At 35.6% G+C, this 19,837-nt stretch overlaps 1 protein-coding gene across 1 annotated transcript in view; it reads right to left on the bottom strand.

The window, feature by feature from the left end:
* The window catches only part of LOC150105708 (histidine--tRNA ligase, cytoplasmic-like), a 190,507-nt gene that overhangs the window by 11,871 nt on the left and 158,799 nt on the right, over window positions 1-19,837 (bottom strand). Inside the window, exon 12 of the mRNA XM_090394308.1 lies at window positions 4,528-4,674. Coding sequence (XP_090250434.1) covers window positions 4,528-4,674 — 147 coding nt within the window. The remainder of the gene's footprint in view (window positions 1-4,527; window positions 4,675-19,837) is intronic.

Below are 19,837 nucleotides of genomic sequence, written 5' to 3'. Positions count from 1 at the left end.
GTGTAATAAAATGATTCGTAACGTGTTATTGTACTTCGGGATCCTTTAATTTTTGATGGAAAGGGGGGGGGCACAAAAATTTTGCACTCAGGAGTCGCAAACCAACGGAACGGCCCTGGATGCTGAACACAATTTGCTTTTGTCGCTTGGATACTCTTCCAACTCTATTGAAAACAATCGCTCCTGATAGTGAAATTGCTAAGAAAATAGTGTGGACGCACTAAATGTAACTATCTTATAAAAAAATGCGTTGGCTGTAGATTCACGCAATGAAATCTCAAAAAAAAAAAAAAAACTCCTTTGATGAATAAACTCTTTTTGACAAAAGAAAAATTAAAATATTCATCAGCCACAGATTTTACTATTTCTGAAGAGTTAATTAATTTAGCAAAATCTGATAAAAATAACGAATAAATACTTCCAGTGTTTTTCTTGTGGGTCCTGTATATATGTAAATAGCATAATAAATAACCGAAAATTTAATGTTACATTATTTTAAACACTAAAATGAGACTAAAAATTATATGGTAAATTAATACACATGTGAAGTGCCTAGAGTTACAATTGATTACGTCTATTATGATGATTGACAACTGCAACTCTTGGACTCATAGATGACTACAATGAGGTGAGTTTTGACTTTTTTTCTTTTCATATTTGTTATACATGTGTTAATTTAGCAGTTTTACATTGAGTTCATCTATGATAATCAGATATTAATATCGTAAAATGCCCTAAATAGAGTGAATGAAACAAAAGCAAATAAAAATTTAGTACTTTTTTTCTTAGATCTAGTACCTTTTTCCTGCATAAGTTAGTACAAAATATTTTTGCTGAGTGGTCACCCTGCCTGGCACATTCCTTCAGAACATGTGGCGATATATTATCAAGTCCCACAGCCTTATTTATATTTTCCTCATCATCAACTGCTCAATCTCTCCATAAAGTCACATTCACAAGATTGAAAGATCTTTATGAACTGCACATTAAGTATCTCCAACCACACCTTCTGCAACAGCTGTCTTTATACCATTTTCTCCAATCAATGTTGTAAAATCTTCTATAGAAGGTTTTAGAATAAAATCTTCTATACAAGATTTTATATATGCAAGAATAAAATGTTTAGAATAAAATTTTTTCTATACCGATTTTACTTAGGAAATAAAATCAACATAATATACTTGTAATTTGATTAATACTTAACTCATTTATGCTGTATTAAATTAAACTGGAAAAATGTTAGAATAAATTGTTATAAGAAAATTGTACAAACAAAGTACTCAAATAACTCAGAGAGGGTCTTACATTATAAATGTAAGACCTGAGGATAGCGCAACTCACGAAGGTCAACGAAGTACGGGGTTTCCTGTTTTAACTCAGCGACCGCAGGGTGGCGAAGAAGACCCCCCCCCTCCAAGACAATCTGGACGATTCAATATGTAGGAGTTCCAAGGTCAGGAGAGCAGAATAAAAGGGAGAAGAATCGAGGAAAAAGGACTTGGCTTTTCCTGTTCTGGCTCTCTGTTCCTGCTCTCGCTATGAAGAGTTTCCTGTGTCCTTCTGTTCCAAGGACGGGGATCCACGGCCTGCCAGCAGAAGTCCGACGATGTTAGGAAGTTCGTAATAGCAGTGATGATCTACTCCAGAAATCTCACGGCTAAGTTCCTTGAACTATCTCTGTGTGTGAAGTATCATCGATGTCGTGAAATAGTGCCTGATTGTGGATTTTATCGGAAAGAAGAATGTGTCAACGATCTCTAGGTTCTTGTATAATGAACTGGATGACAAAGTAGCAAGTAAGATTTTATGTAGAACTTTCCTAGATGTGAAATTTATGGCAAAGATTGCCGATTTTATAGTTTGTTAAAATGAAGAACAGTAGTAAAGACGGAAAGCCACCCTTCTAAGTAATTGTGAAGTAGTTTGCAGAGCTCAGAGGAATTAGCTAATGTTATATATTGAAAGGGGAATTGTATGCGAAAGTTTTAGTTAAGCCTAATAATATCTACAGTCTGAGTTAAATTAATTTAAAATGAGTATAAGTCTGTTCAGTGTCTGATTTATGTATGAGCATATTTATGGCATTCGTCATTAAGCTTAAGAGAGAAATGTTTAATTTATTGAGTGGAGAGCCAGTCACATGATTTACATTGTTTCCATGTCATTTTGTTGAGTAAATTAGAACCAGATAATTTTTGTATGTGTAGTATTAACCTTTATTTGTACCTTAATTTAACATGAATAAATTGTTTTGCTTGTCAAATAACTTGCCTGATTCTGCCTTACCAACGAATGCACTTCTCATAAAAAGATAGAACCTGTATGACCTTAAAAGTAAGAGTAACCACGACTGACTTACAGTAAGATTCAAAACGTTGCTTGACTTAGAAATTAATTTTTAGAGATATTTCCGTGTTTACTAGATATTTCTCCTGCATGTATAGAAAAGATGAACAATTCCTCTACATGATCTCTGATGGCACAGTCGTAAAATACAAATACATTTTCAAAGATCAGTGTGAGAGAAAGCCAGCAAGTTAGACAAAGGAATTGGCTCCAGCCAGAGGCAATTCCTAAATTCTAAACTACATACATGTGAAGTAGCATAGTTATGACCTTGGGGGAGGGGGGAATAAATTGTTAGACTGAAAGGATTAAAGGTGAAAGACTATTTCAAGCAACGAGATTACACTCACCGTTATGACAATTAAAATAAGTTAAGTAAATAAGATAAATAAGTAAGATAAAAGAAATAAAGTAAATATAAGAAAAAAATTAAATACAGTGAATACAGAGACTTTGAATCAAATCAAATAAATAAAATTAATAAATTTTTCAATGTCATCCTTCCATAATCATTCTTTCTTTTGCTGGCTACATATTGAAAGAACTCCTTAGGATTCTTTTTTGGCTTCATTAGCTAACTGTTGTTCATACCTCTTTTTAGCTACCCTCACCAACCAAGTCGCCTTGCCTGGTCTTTGTAATCCTCATGGAATTGATTATTTCCACTTCTCTTATGCCTCCATAATGACCTTTTTCTCTGTATTGCATGCTTAATCTCTTGGAATACATTTAGACATTGCATCTACTAGATAGTTTTTGAAAATTCCTCAAGCTGCATTTGATCTCTTTTCCAGCTAACTCCTCATTCCATACTACACCTGCAAGCTGTCTCCTGAGCTCTTCATAATCCCCCCTCCCTTGTAATTCCATATACAGTAGAACTCGGTTATAATGAATTCCATGGGACCACATATATTTGTTCGTAATAACTGTTATTCGTTATATTCAAGAAGGTCATAATTTGAGCGAATTAAAAATGTTTTCAGATTTTTCTCAGCATAAGTATATTGGGTAACATAAATACATATGTGCATACATACATAGAAGCAAAGAATTAGAAGTTTCCAATATACAACAATATTATCGCTTTATTTCCTTTGTTCAAAGTGATAAACTGAAATAAGAGATTTTGAATACTGTCTGAAAGCTTTCAAACCAGTAGAAATTTAAAGTAGTTATGTAACTATGTTCCAGGAGGGGGGGGGAGTTGCAGTAAAAAAATCCTAAAAATGAGCGCAAATTGTGAATCATTCCATACAGGATATCCTTCCTATTATATTTTCAACATATCTATGGTTAAGCACTGGATATTATAGTAATGTGCATCCTATAAAAAAAAATAAAATAAAACCGAGTAATGCAGTTTATAATCATTTGTTGCTCATAAAAAATAAATAAATAAATAAAAAATTCTTTCCTAAAATTGAAATGTGACGATCCATATAAAGGTATTTTGCAAAGAAAGAAAGCCAAATGTCATATTTATTTCACTAAATGTTATTTAAAAATATAAATATTTGACAAAATATTTTAAATGCAAGCAAACATTTGAAAATTCGCGAAAAGAATCTATATTTTCAGTAAAGTGAAGGAAATTTACTATTACTAAAATATTCATTGCAAAATCTGTAGTCATTTCAGGACTGATTATTTATTTTGGCAGATGTGAAATTTCTATTTTTGGAAAGAGACAATAAATTGTGCAGGAAAAGAAAAGAAAAAAAAACAATCAAATATCCTAGTACAGTAAAGCAAATTCCAAGTACCACAGTACATGTAAAGACAAGTGACTCAAAAGTCCCTCCACCACAGTTAATGGCTCTAAAATCACCGTTAAGGGATTAACAGCGGAGAAGGGTAAATACTTGATAAAAGATAGAATGCCGATGAAGTTTTGATCCATGAAAAATTCTGGAGTTGTCTGGCTATTTCATCCACCTCGGCCAGTAGGGGTTAAACCTTTCAAGGTGATGGTAAAAAAAAAAAAGTGTGTGTGTGTGTGTGTGTGTGTGTGTGCGTGCACATACTTATGACTGTTAACACATACGGATGATTTTAATGTACAAGAGAGGATATTTGCACTTTCAGCTAATAATTATAAATGTTTTTTTTTGCAACCACTGATATAATGCTTCTAAAAACTGTGATTTGGCAAGTGATAGTAACATGAGAAATACTTACTTCTTCCCTACTTTCTACATTACGAAGTTTAACAATTCCTCTTTGTAATTCAGATTCGCCTATTATTATTGCCCATGGAATGTCATGTTCTTCACAATATTGAAGTTGAGATAAAAGTTTTGGATTCAATTTATAGGACTGCTCTGCCTATCAAAATAAATAAATGAAACCTAATATACATAACTGTCTTATTAATTGATCAGAAGCAAGTCATACAATGAATAAAAATCATTATGCCCACAAAACTCAAAGTTGATAACATGCAAAAACAATGAACTCTGTCATAAATCATTTAAATTATTATTAACACAGTATCAATATAAAACAAACCTACAACTATTTTTTTTCAAACTGAAAAGACACTTAACAATAGTTCACTTAAGATTTTTAAGAACTAGCATAACCAAATTACGATACTATTTATAACCTCTAATAAATACTCTTTATATATCAATCCTATATGAGAAGTTCCAAAATACATGTGGACAAATGGTTAAGGAGAAAAAAAGGAACCTGTTGTGTTTCTTGGGAAAATCACTGCGAAGAAAGCTGTTCCAAAGAGCAGAGGCATATGGAACGAAAGAGGATGAGAAGTTGGTTTGACACATTTGAAGCTGAACTGCACAAGATTATTAACCAGCAGTTGTGTTAGTGGTTTTAACAGCTCAGAAGGAAAGCGGAGAAATTACAGTGGCTAATTTGGTAGAGCAGCATGAATATCTACAGAAAAGGAATAAGGCAAAAACAGAATGTATATCACAAAGCATTTGGAGTAAACGAATTAAGTCTGTGTCTGAGAGAGAGAATCTTTTAAGTCAACTATCCCGTTTTGAAAAACATCAAGCATTTTGAGAGATTTTTAATGTAACTACTGTGAATGTGAGAACAGAATTCTAAAGTTAGATGAATTTGAGAGAATACTAGAAGATGTAGAGGTGAGAAGAAAAAAGAAGACAACAAACTTTTTGAAGGCTGAGGCTGAGTTATAAATGACAATTTTGACAAGCTATACGTGCAGATATAGATACAGGAATGATCATAAAATGTTTATCATTAGAAACTGCTCTCTACAAAGGGACCGTTAACTGTGTTGTCAGAAATATTTTTTATTCCATTTATTTTTTTTAATAAGCTTCACTAAATTTTAAGTGAATCGGCAGCAAATTACTTACATGACTTAAATGTTTTTTGATTTTGACAATCATTAATGTTTCCAATACATACTTTCTAGGAGCTCAACAGCTATTTTGAAAATGTCCTTTGGATGTGATTAACATCTAAGATACAAAGAACATTTATAGGGGTTTTCAAACAAAGATGAGTTATCACGTTTCATATGGAGGCTGTAAGGAAAGGCTTTTAGTTTTCAATCTTGCAAGATTGACAAGCCAGTCAGAGAATATACATAACTGAGACATTATAGACTAATAAGCAAAAAAGATTAACCACACTATGTAACATTAAGTCAAGTTACTCAGATGTGATAGACTAGAGCCTAATCGAACACTTTAAGGAAAATATAAAATGAAAATAAAATAACCCATTTTATTTTCATTTTGAAAATAAAATGGGTTATTTTATAACCCATTTTATAAATGAAAGAATATTATAGATATGATTAAAATTAAATAAAGCAAAATTAACAGTTGTTGGAGCTTATGCCCCAAAGAAAGAAGAGAAGAAGAAAATTACTTTTACAAACAGTTACAAGAAATATATGAAAAAATAATTAATATAATAGATAATTATATTATGTTTTATTATCTGGAGATATGAATGAAAATAAATTAATAATATAGAAAAATTCGGAAAACAACAATAAAGAAAAATAGAAAATTACAAGGATCAAGGGTTCTTGTACTTCCTTCAATTCAATCTACTGACTTACAACTCAAATAAAGACTAAGTATTGCTTGATATAATGCCCCATTGACACCATATAACTGTAGCATATTGAATATGCTTCTCTCTTGTCACCTTGTCATATGCCCTTTCCAGATCTACAAAACTTTAAACAGATCTTTGTTATATTCCCATGATTTGTCATAAAGTGTAAATCTGATTCTGACAGCTTCTATTTGGCCTGAATCCAGCTTGTTCTTCTCTAAGCTTACCGTCCACAATCATTCTCAACTGTTTCTGCATAAATCTTCCCAGGAACACTCAGTAGGGAAATACCTCTGTAATTCTCACATTCAGTTTTATTTCTCTTTTTATATATGAGTGCTATGAGAGCTCTACTCCAATCATCTGCAATTCATCCCTCTGTCCAGGCTTTCTGAACTATGCAGTGCAGCCACTGTAAGACTTTTATACCTCCACACTTGAGCATTTCTGGTCGAATATCATCTACTCCTGCTGCCGTTCCACATTTCAGGTTTTTGATGGCTTTTTCTACTTCAAGTATGGATATGTATTCCTGACTGCATGCCTGGTCAGTGTTTTTTTACCAATGCTGTCATCACTGCTTGTTTCATTTAGCAATTTTTCAAAGTAATTACTCCATACTTCAAGTAATCTTTTTCTCCTGTTTTCATGTCACCTTTATCATCTCTAACTCCTTTTACAGCACTCTTTCCTCCATTTCTAAGCTTCTTCAACAACCTCCAGAATATCTTACCACCTTCTTGATATTTATTTTCTATGTTCTTGCCAAAATCCTCCCATGACTTTTGTTTAGCTAGTTTTACACAGTGTTTCGCTTTCCTACATTCGTCTCTGTATTCTCTAAGAGCAAAAGCTGACTTATTTGCAGGAACTTTTTATATGCTTTGTTCTTTTTCTTCACTGCCTCTTTAACTTCCTGTGTCTGCCATGGAGTTCTGATTTTTCTATCCTTGCAGATCTCACCACATATCTCTCTGGCTGAATCAATCAGGGTTTTCTTCAAAGCTTGCCACTGAATCTCCAAGGTTTGGTTCCTGTTCTCAAACTCTTTCATTTTTTCTTCAATAATCTTTGTGTACTTTAGTCTACAGTTCACATCACATCTGAGAGCTGCTCAGCTTTTATTCTTTTTAAAACTTTCTTAGATGTTATTCTTTTCAACATGAAATTCAATTTTATCCTGCTCAAGACTAAATAGTGATCGCTTCCAATTTCAAATCCTCTGTACACTCTGGTGTCCTGCACCACGGAAAAAATATCACCATCAACAATAACATAGTCAATGAGACTTTTCTTATTCCTTGCCTCTTCTTTCCATGTGAATTTGTGCACACTTTTTTGTTGGAAGAGTGTGTTAATAATAACAAGTCCATGTCCTGAGCAGAAATCCAACAGGTATTTGCTGTTATTATTAGTTTTGCTCTTTTCTCCAAATTTTCCCAAAATATTTTTGTATGTCTAACAATTATATCCTACTCTGCTATTTAGATCCCCAACAAGGACCACTTTTCCTTTTTTGATTGTGTCAGTTGATTTCTCTAAAGCCTAAAAAAATTCCTCTGCTTCTACCTTAGTAGAAAATGAAGACAGAGAAAAAATGGTATAATATGGAAGTAATTTATTACACCTGGCATAATATGAAAGTCCAGTGATATACAATAAATAGCATAAAAACAAAAACTTACATATATGGGACAATGAATAAAAACAATAATTGAAAATAAAAATCTAGCCTTTAAAAGATGGTGAAAAAGAATCTTCTTTTCGCCAAGTGTGGTCGTTTTTCCTTTATTTCATTATTTAAACAATCCAGCAAAGACACATAATACACTCCAGTAATTGTTTTGCCCTTTTCCAAGAAGTTTATGAAGATTATGCCATGAGCATCCCAGAAGAGGGTGGCCATAACCTTTCCTGCTGAAGGAATGGTTTTCACTTCCTTTGGTGCAGATTCCTTTGCTTGCAACCCATTGTTTTGACTGTTCCTTGGTCTCAAGCTGCTAGTGATAAATCCATGTTTCGTCCACTGTTACGAAACAACACAAAAATTCCTCTGGATTCTGTTGAAACAGCTTCAAGCTGTCCTTTGCAACAATCACATGGTGACGCTTTTGATCCAGTGAAAACAAATGCAGCAACAATCTTGCAGATAGTTTTCTCACATGTAAATGTTCATGTAAAATATTATGTATGCAGTCATTTGAGATGCCCACAGCCTTAGCAATATCACACGCCTTCACTCTTCTATCATCCATCACCATATCATGGATTTTTTCAATAATTTCTGGAGTAGGGACCTCAACAGGGCATCTAGAACGTTCAGAATCACTTGTGCTGATATACTTTGAATGTTACAAAACCACTTATAAACCATTCTAATCGAAGGTGAAGACTCATCATAATGTTTATCAAGCTTAGCTTTGGTTTCCTGAGCTGTTTTGCCTTTCAAAAAGTAATGTTTAATCACTACACGAAATTCTTTCTCATCCATTTTTCACAAATCATGGTACTTGATCGATTCAAATGAATGCCAAACTGAGTAATATATCTATCTGACTGAAACCTAGTATGTGCCATCCTCCAACAGTTGCCAGCAACTAAAAATAACCTCGATACATACTGGTGGCGCCATCTTTTAGATTTTGCATGGACTTATTGAACAACCCTCGTATATACAAAAAAATAAACATACCTATTATTTTATTATAGGCAATATTGAATATATACAAAGATAATGAAATTTAAAAAAATCTGAAAAACAATCTATAAATCAAGGTGTAAGACAAGGATGCCCTCTGTCTCCAACACTTTTTACTATTTATGTTAATGAAATACTTTAAATAATGCAGGTATAAAATTTTCTGGAATAATAAAATAAATGTTATTTGCAGATGATTATGTAATTATATCAGATAAGGAACACAATTTCCAAAGAGCAATATATAATTTAAAGATTATAGTGGAACATTTTTTCACTTGGCTAGGCTACCAATTATATATTTGGTTTACTCCTTTATCCAAGTGTAAGCAAACAGAGCTTGCATCTGAAGTATTTTCAGGACTGGGGCAACTCGTGGCAAAGGTGGTATAACTTCTCATCACTTGCCTTAGTATCCCATAATGCAAAGCACATCTCCTTGATGAGATGTATAATGCTCTGCATTAAGGGAAGGGTCACTACCCAGACCAGTTTCGACCTTTATTGAGGTCTCATCAGCGGGAGCCAGACCCAGAGGTGGTGATAATATGGTGGAAGTAATGGAGAAGTCATATTTCCATATACGAGTTGCCAAAAGGTGTGACACCTTATTATTAAAATTCTCTGGATTAGAGATAAGTTGATGGAAGTTTTTTCACTTCGCTACCAATTACATATTTGGTTTAATCATTTATCCAAGTAAGTATAAGCAAAAAAGTTTGCACCTGAAGTATTTTCAGGACTGGGGCAACTCGTGGCAAAGGTGGTATAACATCTCATCACTTGCCTTAGTATCCCATAATGCAAAGCACATATCCTTGAGGACATGTATAATGCTATGCATTAAGGGAAGTGTCACTACCCAGACTGGTTTTCCTGTATTATGTGCGGGTTATATCTCCAAAAACTCATGATCCCCAGATCACCCAACAATGAGTGACCCTGAAGGATCTTTTAACTTAGCGTTGTTCTACTCAGCAACAGGCTCACCCCGTCACTGAGAAGAACTTTCAGCGTTGGCTCCCCATTGGCAGGCCCACCCCACCACTGAGCAGAGACGATCATATCTCATCTGAGGGGTAACCGCCACAGCCGAGCCTCAGTTAAAGCTTCATTGGCTACAGCACTGCCGTTCATTGCCCTGGTCAGAAACTCTGCTTCCCTGGCATCAAGTCACCAACCAGTTTCGACCTTTATTTAGGGCTCTTCAGTGGGAGCCAGACCCAGAGGTGATGACACTAAGGTCATAGTAATGCAGAAGTCATATTTTCATATATTAGTTGCCAAAAGATGTCACACATTATTAAATTACTCTGTTGGAAATTTTTCCACTTGTTTATACTATAAATTAAAGATACCAAGAAATTATATACTTGGTTTAATCTAAAGCTTTGTTTAATAATAGGGCAAGTGATGAGAAGTTATACCACCTTTGTCACGAGTTGCCCAGTCCTGAAAATACTTCAGGCGCAAACTTTGTTTGCTTACACTTGGATAAAGGATTAATTCAAATATATAATTGGTAGAACAGTCAAGTGAAAAAAACTTCCATTAATTTATCTCTAATCCAGAGAATTTTAGTAATAAGGTGTCACACCTTTTGGCAACTCGCATATGGAAATATGACTTCTCCATTACTTCCACCTTATTATCACCACCTCTGCGTCTGGCTCCGAATGATGAGACCTCAATAAAGGTTGAAACCAGTCTGGGTAGTGACCCTTCCCTTAATGCATAGCATTATACATGTCCTCAAAGAGATGTGCTTTGCATTTTGGGATACTAAGGCAAGTGATGAGAAGTTATACCACCTTTGCCACAAGTTGCCCCAGTCCTGAAAATACTTCAGGTGCAAGCTTTGTTTGCTTACACTTGGATAAAGGATTAAACCAAATATATAATTATAGTGGAACAGTTTGGAATGAAAATCTGTTGATAAAACAAACAATGGCATTTTGTGAAGAAACTGCACAAAATATTAGTAGTAAAATAGTTATATTATTTTATAATTAATAATTATATATTAAATTTTTAATTAAAAGTATTATTATACATAATTATAATAATTAAAAATGCTAGCCTGGTTGGCCAAGTGGTTAGCATATCTACTCTCCAGCCAAAAGGCTGTGGGCATGGATGTTTGTGATTGTCTGTGAAAATACTAGTGGTGGGAAGTAGATGGCATTGGGGTAGGTGACGATGGTAGTTGCAGTTTGCTCTGGTTGTTGAAGACAGAGTTGTAGAGTAGGTGTCCTTCCCTAAATGAGCCTTTGGATTCCTTGGAAGTGTCATGTAATAATAATAACAGATAAATACTCTTAATGACAAAAAAGAAACATGTGTGATGTAAAATAACTGACATTTGGCTTTATTAGGCCATAGCAGTAGTATAGATGATTATACTGACTCTTCTGGGTTAGGAAGAACAAAAAATAAATTAAAATAAAGGGATAAATGTGAACTATTATACAAAAGTAAAAAAAAACAACAACAGAAAAATGAAACATTGAAAGGGTTGTGGTCCTTAGGTCAATAAACATCCTTATAATATTCCATGTTCTTGTGACCTTTCTTACTTGGGGCAAACATTTAGAAATTTGGACAAAAAGAACATATTGGAGATGTAAATAGCAAAGAATATAGCTCAGGCCTAGCTTTCCACTTCTACCACACTCACCATAATATTGAATGCGACAAGAGCTCCCATGCCTTATATAAAGGACAACTTCAATGCCTGCAACATCAAAGAATGTATAATGGTTATTCACTCACAAAACACACTCAACAGAAACCAAGGAATGATTATATGTGATATTTGGTAGTCACTTATTAGATCTCTTAGTTATTTTATTCTGGACACAGGGAATAGTGATAATCTTTCCTATATCTGGTGTGAAATAACTAGAATGAAAAAAAAGATGATAATAATAAAATCTGTGCACTACTTTTACACCCCAACTTGAAACCCCCTTATTCATTCTGCTAGAGAACAGCTCCTTCCACTCTCTCAGTTCCCAGTGTGTGAATTAGTTTTCTTGTTCCTTCAAGTAAGGCTACTGTGGTCAGATGGAAAGAAAAATCACCATCTGCTTAGGATATAAGAAATATATCTGTAATCTTGACTATGATTAGCCCTATCAAGTGTGGGGCCATGCCTTGGACAATTCACACAGAATCAAATGGAAAAAAAAACATTATGCTCCATCTGCAACAAGTTCAGAAAATACTTGTAGAACCTGTAACTACTCTTAAAAACTAACCTAATTTAAATAAATATGAATGTGTTAAACTTCCCAAAATATGATAAATGTTAATTATCAGGTAACCAAAAAAAGTTTGTGCGGTTTTCAGTAGAGTTCATTGCAACAACTTGTTTTATTCTGTAGTGGTTTGCAGGGTGCAAATTTTTATGTGCATCATAAGGCATAGATACACATCAGTCAATCTGTGTGCTTTAACTTGGTGTGTACTCTTTTTTCTGTATCTTTGAACCCTTTTAAAATGTCAGTTGAACCAGATGTAATTCAGGCTTGTTTGCTTTACAAATTTAAATTCTGATTTATTAAAAATTAATTTATTATTAAAACGCTCTGGATTAGAGATAGATATTGAAGTTTTTTTTTCACTTGGTTATTATTATACATTGAAGAAATTATATCTTGGTTAACCACCCAACCTGCCAAGACATATGTGTCCAGGTTACGACGAATGCAAAGTACATATTAAAATTGTAATACCATTGATATTACATTGAAATATATGATGGATACGAAGTGTAGAGGAATGGTGTATTTTATCCATATTGACGGTGGCGTGGTTAAATCCTTTATTCAAGTGTAAGTAAACAATATTTCCATATGAAGTATCTTCACCACTAGGTGTATATAGAAGCTAATGACTTCACAAAATTCATACAGTACAGATCATTTATAAGTTGAGAAGTTTCCAAGTGGTGCAGAAACTAGTTGTTAATAGATTTTGAAGCAGGAGAAATTGGACAGTAATAAACCAAGAATATAATTTCTTGGTATCTTTAATTTATAGTACAACCAAGTGAAAAAACTTTCAACATCTATCTCTAATCCACCGTATTGTAATAATAAGATGTGACACCTTTTGACTACTTGTATATGGGAAATATATGATTTCTGCATTACTTCAACTTTTGGTATGAAGGTGGTTCCATAAGTTTCTGGCCTGATTAACTTTTAGAGGTGATAGAAAGAAAACAACTGTGTCACTTTTCAGCATATCCTCCCTTTACTTCAACACAATTTTCACATCTTTGAATTAACATTTCTATGCCCTTAAAAAAATAGTCTGTACTTTTGTCTGCAAAATGGACTAAAACTGCATCTTTCACTTCATCGTCATCTGCAAATTCTTCCTCGAGGTCTTTCTTCAGTTTTGAGAAGAGATAGTAGTCACTGGGTATTAGATCTGGGCTGTAGGGTGGGTGTTCAATCTCCTGGAAGCCACAGTCCTTCACTGCAGCCTTCACAACAATAGCTGTATGGACTGGAGCATGTCATGAAGCAGGCAAACACCATGATGCAGCATTTCTTGTCTCTTCTCCTTTATGGCATCACACAGTTTGTGCAGGAGTGAAGAATAATATTCTGCATTCACAGTGATATTCCTTTCCTTCAAGTCAATCAAGAGAATTCCCAGTAATCCCAAAAGATTGTTGCAATGATCTTCTTGATGGACTGAGTGACTTTGGCTTTTTTTGGCAGTGCTTTGCCTGGTTTGAGCCATTCCATGGATTCACTTTTGAAAGGAGGATCATAATAAAGGACCATGGTTTCATCCCCAGTGACAATGGATTCCAGCATTTCTCTCCGATGCCCTTGGCAAAGCATTAAAAATTTGTGAGAACAGGTCACACAATGCTCTTTTGAACTGAAGAGAGAAGCCAGGGTACCCACCTTGCACTGACCTTCGTCATGTGAAGCTTCTTGTGAATGATGCAAAAGATGGTTGTTATAGAAAGCCCCAGCCTTTCTGAAATTTCTTTGAGTTTCAACTGTCTGTGATTGAGCAGTTCTTCCTCAACAAGAGAGACATTTTCCTCAGTCATCAATGCCACAGGTTGACCATCACGAGGATCATCTTCAATGCTCTCTCTTCCTAGATGAAACTGTTTAGCCCATTCTTTCACTTGGAGAAAGCCCTTCTTTGGTGAAAAACTTTATCACAGCATGGCACTCAATTTTGAACATTTCAACTACTTAGCATGCCATGCATTAGTCAAACGAGTGCCTCAAACTGAATGACGCAGGTAGAGAGTTGGAATTAGTACACTAAACTCCCCATAGATGGTACTATCTATCACACACAGCGTTTTAAAATTTGTGTGAATTTTTTATGTCAAGCCAGAAACTTTGGACATATCTCTCTTCTAACTAGCTCCCCCTGATAATATTTACTAATGTTCATCTTTGGACTTGCTTGCCTCCTGGAGAGTGGAGTAGCTCTACTTGGTGGTGATTTTTGCCTATGACTGAGTAGAACTACCAATGAGATTTTGATGAGTCAGGAGTGATCCTTTTGGGTCACTCAGAGTTTTTGGAGAAGTTATCCTCAATAAAGATTGAAAAACCAGTCTAGGTAGTGGCTCTTCCCATAATGCATAGCATTATAAATGTCCAAAAGGGGGGGGGGGTGCTCTGCATTAAGGGTACTAAGACAATTGATTTAGTCTCTATATACAAGTCAGTTGTGAAGATACTTCATGCACAAAAACCATTTACTTACACTAGGATAAAGGATTAAACCAAGAATATAATTTCTTGACATCTGTAATTTATAACATAACCAAGTGAAAAAACTTTCGAAAACCTAGTGATACAATGTCATGTCCCTAGCCAAGTTTCTGGTATAAATGTAAATAAACCTTTTTTAAATGTTTTATTCTACTTCTACATTAATGCTGTCACATGTAAAAACTCTCAACATGTAACTGCTTACTTCAAACCAGGAGATCCTAAATATTGTGTTGATATGTGGATATACTAAATATGCTGAAAGATACGACAAAATATTGAAGTTTTATTTTCGAAAGGTTGTCCAAGCTGAAAAGGATGAAAATAACAAAATGGGATAAATTTTGCTTTATAGTCACCTATCAAGACTACTTGATAAAATTTCTAATATTTATTTGTCCCCCCCCACAGCTTCAAATCAAGATAATTTTGGATATATGTATACTCTACATCAGGGGTAGCCAAATTTTTATGTTTTTTTTTTTTTTTTTACTATATAATTTAAGGAAATTACAACGTACTAGGATATACATTAAAATAAATTTTAATATATTTCAATATTTCGGCAACGTCACGTTGCCATTTTCAAGAACTTAAGAACAAGACACGTGCACGCAGGCATAACAAAACAGTAAATGAGGAAGAAGTCTGAAGCTATTATTTCTCCTAAAGTCCTGATGGTGCCCTCTAGCGGGCAATGTTGGTATTCTTGGGCGATTAGGCTGAAGGTCTTCTGATGAAGGTTTCCCAAATTTGAGGAAGTCTCATGCAGCCAAATTTGTTCAGGTTTGGAAATTTATTTTAATGTATATCCTAGTACGTTGTAATTTCCTTAAATTATATAGTGAAAATGCATAACCAACGTCTAAGCCTTTCCACGAGAATTACGATTATCCACGGAGATGTTATCGCACGTAAAGCACGCCATTATGGCAAACTGAAGTTGAAGCTATCAAGACAACTGAATCGTCTCGCCTTCCTGAAGCGCTGCCGGGATAACCAGGTAATCCCTAACTGTGTGAAATTCAAGCACGTTTCTCTTCGCAAAAGGCACTTCGTATTTATAACTGTACCAGCCAAGCCATACTCAGAGAACAAATTGCCGCCACTCGCCATTTCCTGAGTGAAGCTAACTCAGCTATACAGGCATTTGAAGATGACCTTCCAAGCACCTTAAGCCACGAAATTTGGTCGATTTTACACGACATCTTGTGCACTGCAGCGGAGAAAGAATTTAAAAAAGTACGAGATCAACACATCAAAAAATTTGAAAATTTAAAAAAGGACGCCATCTCGAACCAGCAACTTCCTAACGAAACGGTAGTTAACCTGTCGTCACTTAGTGTAAAACCTGAAGCACTCGACACCCTCGCACGTGGCCACAACTTTGCCATTGCGCCCAGAAGAATACCTGCTGAGGATATCATGATACGGATTGAGCGCGGGATTCGACACCTTCCAAGCCACGTCGCCAGCGATATTAGACTGGATGTAGCTTGTGTTCTGACCAAAGCTAAACCACCTAAAACCAACATGCCCAGTAAAGAAATTAATTCTCTATTAGAATTAAAGAAAAACAAGAAAATAATAATCACCAAAGCTGACAAAGGGAATGCTACAGTATTGCTTAACCAAAAAGATTACACAGGTAAGCTGAAATCTCTATAGTTAGATCGGGCCACTTACCTCCCTATTGCATACAATCCCACCAACTCTCAAATTAGAAAACTCCACAGGTTCCTTAAGAAGGTCACTTCTTGGCCTGTGGAAATCACTAACAAATTAAAACCATATAACTCCATACCCCCCCCCCCCCCCCCGTATTTATGGACTCCCAAAAATTCACAAGGAAAATGTGCCATTACGTCTCATAGTGGATGGCATCGATTTCCCCACATACAAACTAGCTAAACATTTGACCAAAGCTCTCCCACACTATACTGGCAACACACCTTCATACATAAAAAACTCAGCCCACTTCAAAGCCAGCATAGAAAACCTTACACTCAAACACACTAATATAATGGTCAGTTTTGATGTCTCCTCCTTATTCACAAATGTCCCACTCAAAGAATCCTTAGAGCTAATCCAAGCTAAATTTCCTCCCGATATCACAGCCCTATTTCAGTTCACAATGAACTCAGGCTATTTTGTTTGGCAAGGAAAATTCTACAAACAAATAGAGGGGACAGCCATGGGTTCTCCACTCTCCCTACCCTTGTCCAACTTTTATATGGTGACTTTTGAAGAGAAAGCCTTAAACTCTGCCCCACAAAAACCAACCATTTGGCCACATGGCTCTGATGCACTCCTCTCCTTCTTAACACACTTAAACAACCAACACCCCAGAATCAAATTCACCCTGGAAGAGGAAAAAAACAACTGCATTCCTTTCTTAGACACACTAGTCACCCAGCCTGATGGAACCTTGGTTTTCTCAGTATATAGAAAACCCACCCACACAGGCAGATACATTCACCAACAATCCCCCCCCCTCACAACAATATGGAGTCATTAAGACACTAAACAACAGGGCTAAACTTATCTGCTCGAATGACAATGCCCTAACCACAGAACTAAACCACATTCTCAACACTTTCTCAGCCAATGGCTACCCCACCCAAAAAATCCAAAAAATATTGAAACCATTAAACCACAACCCCCTCCCTCCCTCACAACAAGGATTACTCTAAATCCATCACCATACCCTATATCCGAGGCACCTCGTAAAAAATCACAAAAATCCTAAAAAAACATAACTTCTTGTTACAAACCATATAAAAAATTGGCATCCCTGATCCGCTCTACTAAAGACCAACCTCCCCCCCCTAGACCTACCTGGTGTATACCAGGTCCCTTGCAGCTGTAAGCTGTCCTACTTTGGCCAAACAGGCAGGACAGCAAATATCAGAATTTCAGAACACAAGGACTACATCCGGTTTCACCAATACAGCCACTCTGGTCTTGCTGACCATGCACTGGATACCTGCCATACAATACGGTAGGAGAAAGCCAGGATAATACACCATAGCAAATACAGATATGAAAGGCTTTTCATGGAATCAACTTCAGCCCTAAGAAACGATCCAAACCTAAACAAATTTGGCTGCATGAGACTTCCTCAAATTTGGGAAACCTACATCAGAAGACCTTCAACCCAATCGCCCAAGAATACTAACATTGCTCGCTAGAGGGCCCCATCAGGACTTTAGGAGAAATAATAGCTTCAGACTTCTTCCTCATTTACTGTTTTGTTGTGCCTGCGTGCACGTGTCTTGTTCTTAAGTTCTTGAAAATGGCAACGTGACGTTGCCGAAATATTTTTGGCAATTTGGGATTTAGCCGACCAAATTGTATTTTTATTGGTTAAAAAAAAATAAAAAATGATGGTACAACATGACAAAATTTCATGCCGGCTGGGGCGTCGCCGGGTTAAACAAGGCCCCCGTTGTTTTCGGCAGGGAACCAGGGCGAACAGCGAAAAGTCAGCTACTGGAACAAATCTGAAAACAAACCCCAACTCAACATCACCAGAGTTAAAGATCGGTACTATCAACGTAAGAAGCCTGAATGGCAAAGAAATGGAGCTAGCTGAGGAATTAGATAAGTACCAGATCGACATAATAGGGGTGACTGAAACAAAAAAGACCAAAACTGGTGAGATCTTTCTGAGCAATAAATACAAAATGTTATATTCAGGCAATGACAATCAAGGAAAAGAAGGAGTAGCCATAGTATTCAACACAAAATACGAGGCTAATTTTCTTGAATGGCAGTCAGTCTCAAGTAGAGTAATGTGGGCAAATATGAGAATGGGGAACTGGACAATGAGACATATTTGTGCCTATGGTCCCACAGAAGGTTCTACAAAGGTAGAAGTGGAGGAATTTTTTGACGCTTTAGAAAAAGCAACTGACACAATGAAAAAGGAAAAGTTGGTCCTTGTTGGGGATCTAAATAGCAGAGTAGGAAATGATTGTCAGACATACATAAATATTTTGGGAAAATTTGGAGAACACAGCAAAGCTAATAATAATGGCAAATACCTGTTGGATTTCTGCTCAGGACATGGACTGGTTATTACTAACCCCATGCTCCAACATAAAAATGTGCACAAATTCACATGGAGAGAAGAGGCTAGGAATAAGAAAAGTCTTATTGACTATGTTATTGCTGATAGTGATGTTTTCTCCCTGGTGCAGGACACCAGAGTATACAGAGGATTTGAAATATTGGAAGTGATCACCATTTAGTCTTGAGCAGGATAAAATTGAATTTCATATTGAAAAGAATAACATGTAAGAAAGTTTTAAAGCGAATAAAAGTTGAGCAGCTCTCAGATGTGAACTGTAGGCTAAAATACAGAAAGATTATTGGAAAAAAAATAAAAGAGTTTGAGAACAGGAATCAAACCTTGGAGATTCAGTGGCAAACTCTGAAGAAAACATTGATTGATTCTGCCAGAGAGGCATGTGGTGAGGTGGTGTGCAAGGATAAAAAAAATCTGAACTCCCTAGTGGACACAGGAAGTTAAAGAGGCAGTGAAGGAAAAGAAGAAAGCATATCAAAAGTTCCTGCAAATAAGTCAGCTTTTACTCTTACAGAATACAGAGACAAATGTAAGAAAGCTAAACAGTGTGTAAAACTAGCTAAACAAAAGTCATGGGAGGACTTTGGCAAGAATATAGAAAATAAATATCAAGAAGGTGGCAAAATATTCTGGAGGTTGTTGAAGAAGCTTAGGAATGGAGGAAAGAGTGCTGTAAAAGGAGTTAGAAATGATAAAGGTGACATGAAAACAGGAGAAAAAGATATCCTTGAAGTATGGAGTAATTACTTTGAAAAACTGCTAAATGAAACAGTAATGACAGCACAGTGATAAAAAACACTGACCAGGCATGCAGTCAAGAATACATATCCATACTTGAAGTAGAAAAAGCCATCAAAGGCTTGAAATGTG

The sequence above is a fragment of the Typopeltis vanoorti genome, chromosome 6, assembly GCF_054136105.1.
Source record: "Typopeltis vanoorti isolate ZY-2024b chromosome 6, IOZ_Tvanoo_1.0, whole genome shotgun sequence".
Classification (NCBI taxonomy): Eukaryota; Metazoa; Arthropoda; class Arachnida; order Uropygi; family Thelyphonidae; genus Typopeltis; species Typopeltis vanoorti.
The sequence above is the reverse complement of the archived record's forward strand: the minus strand, read 5'-3'. Positions and strand labels throughout refer to the sequence as shown.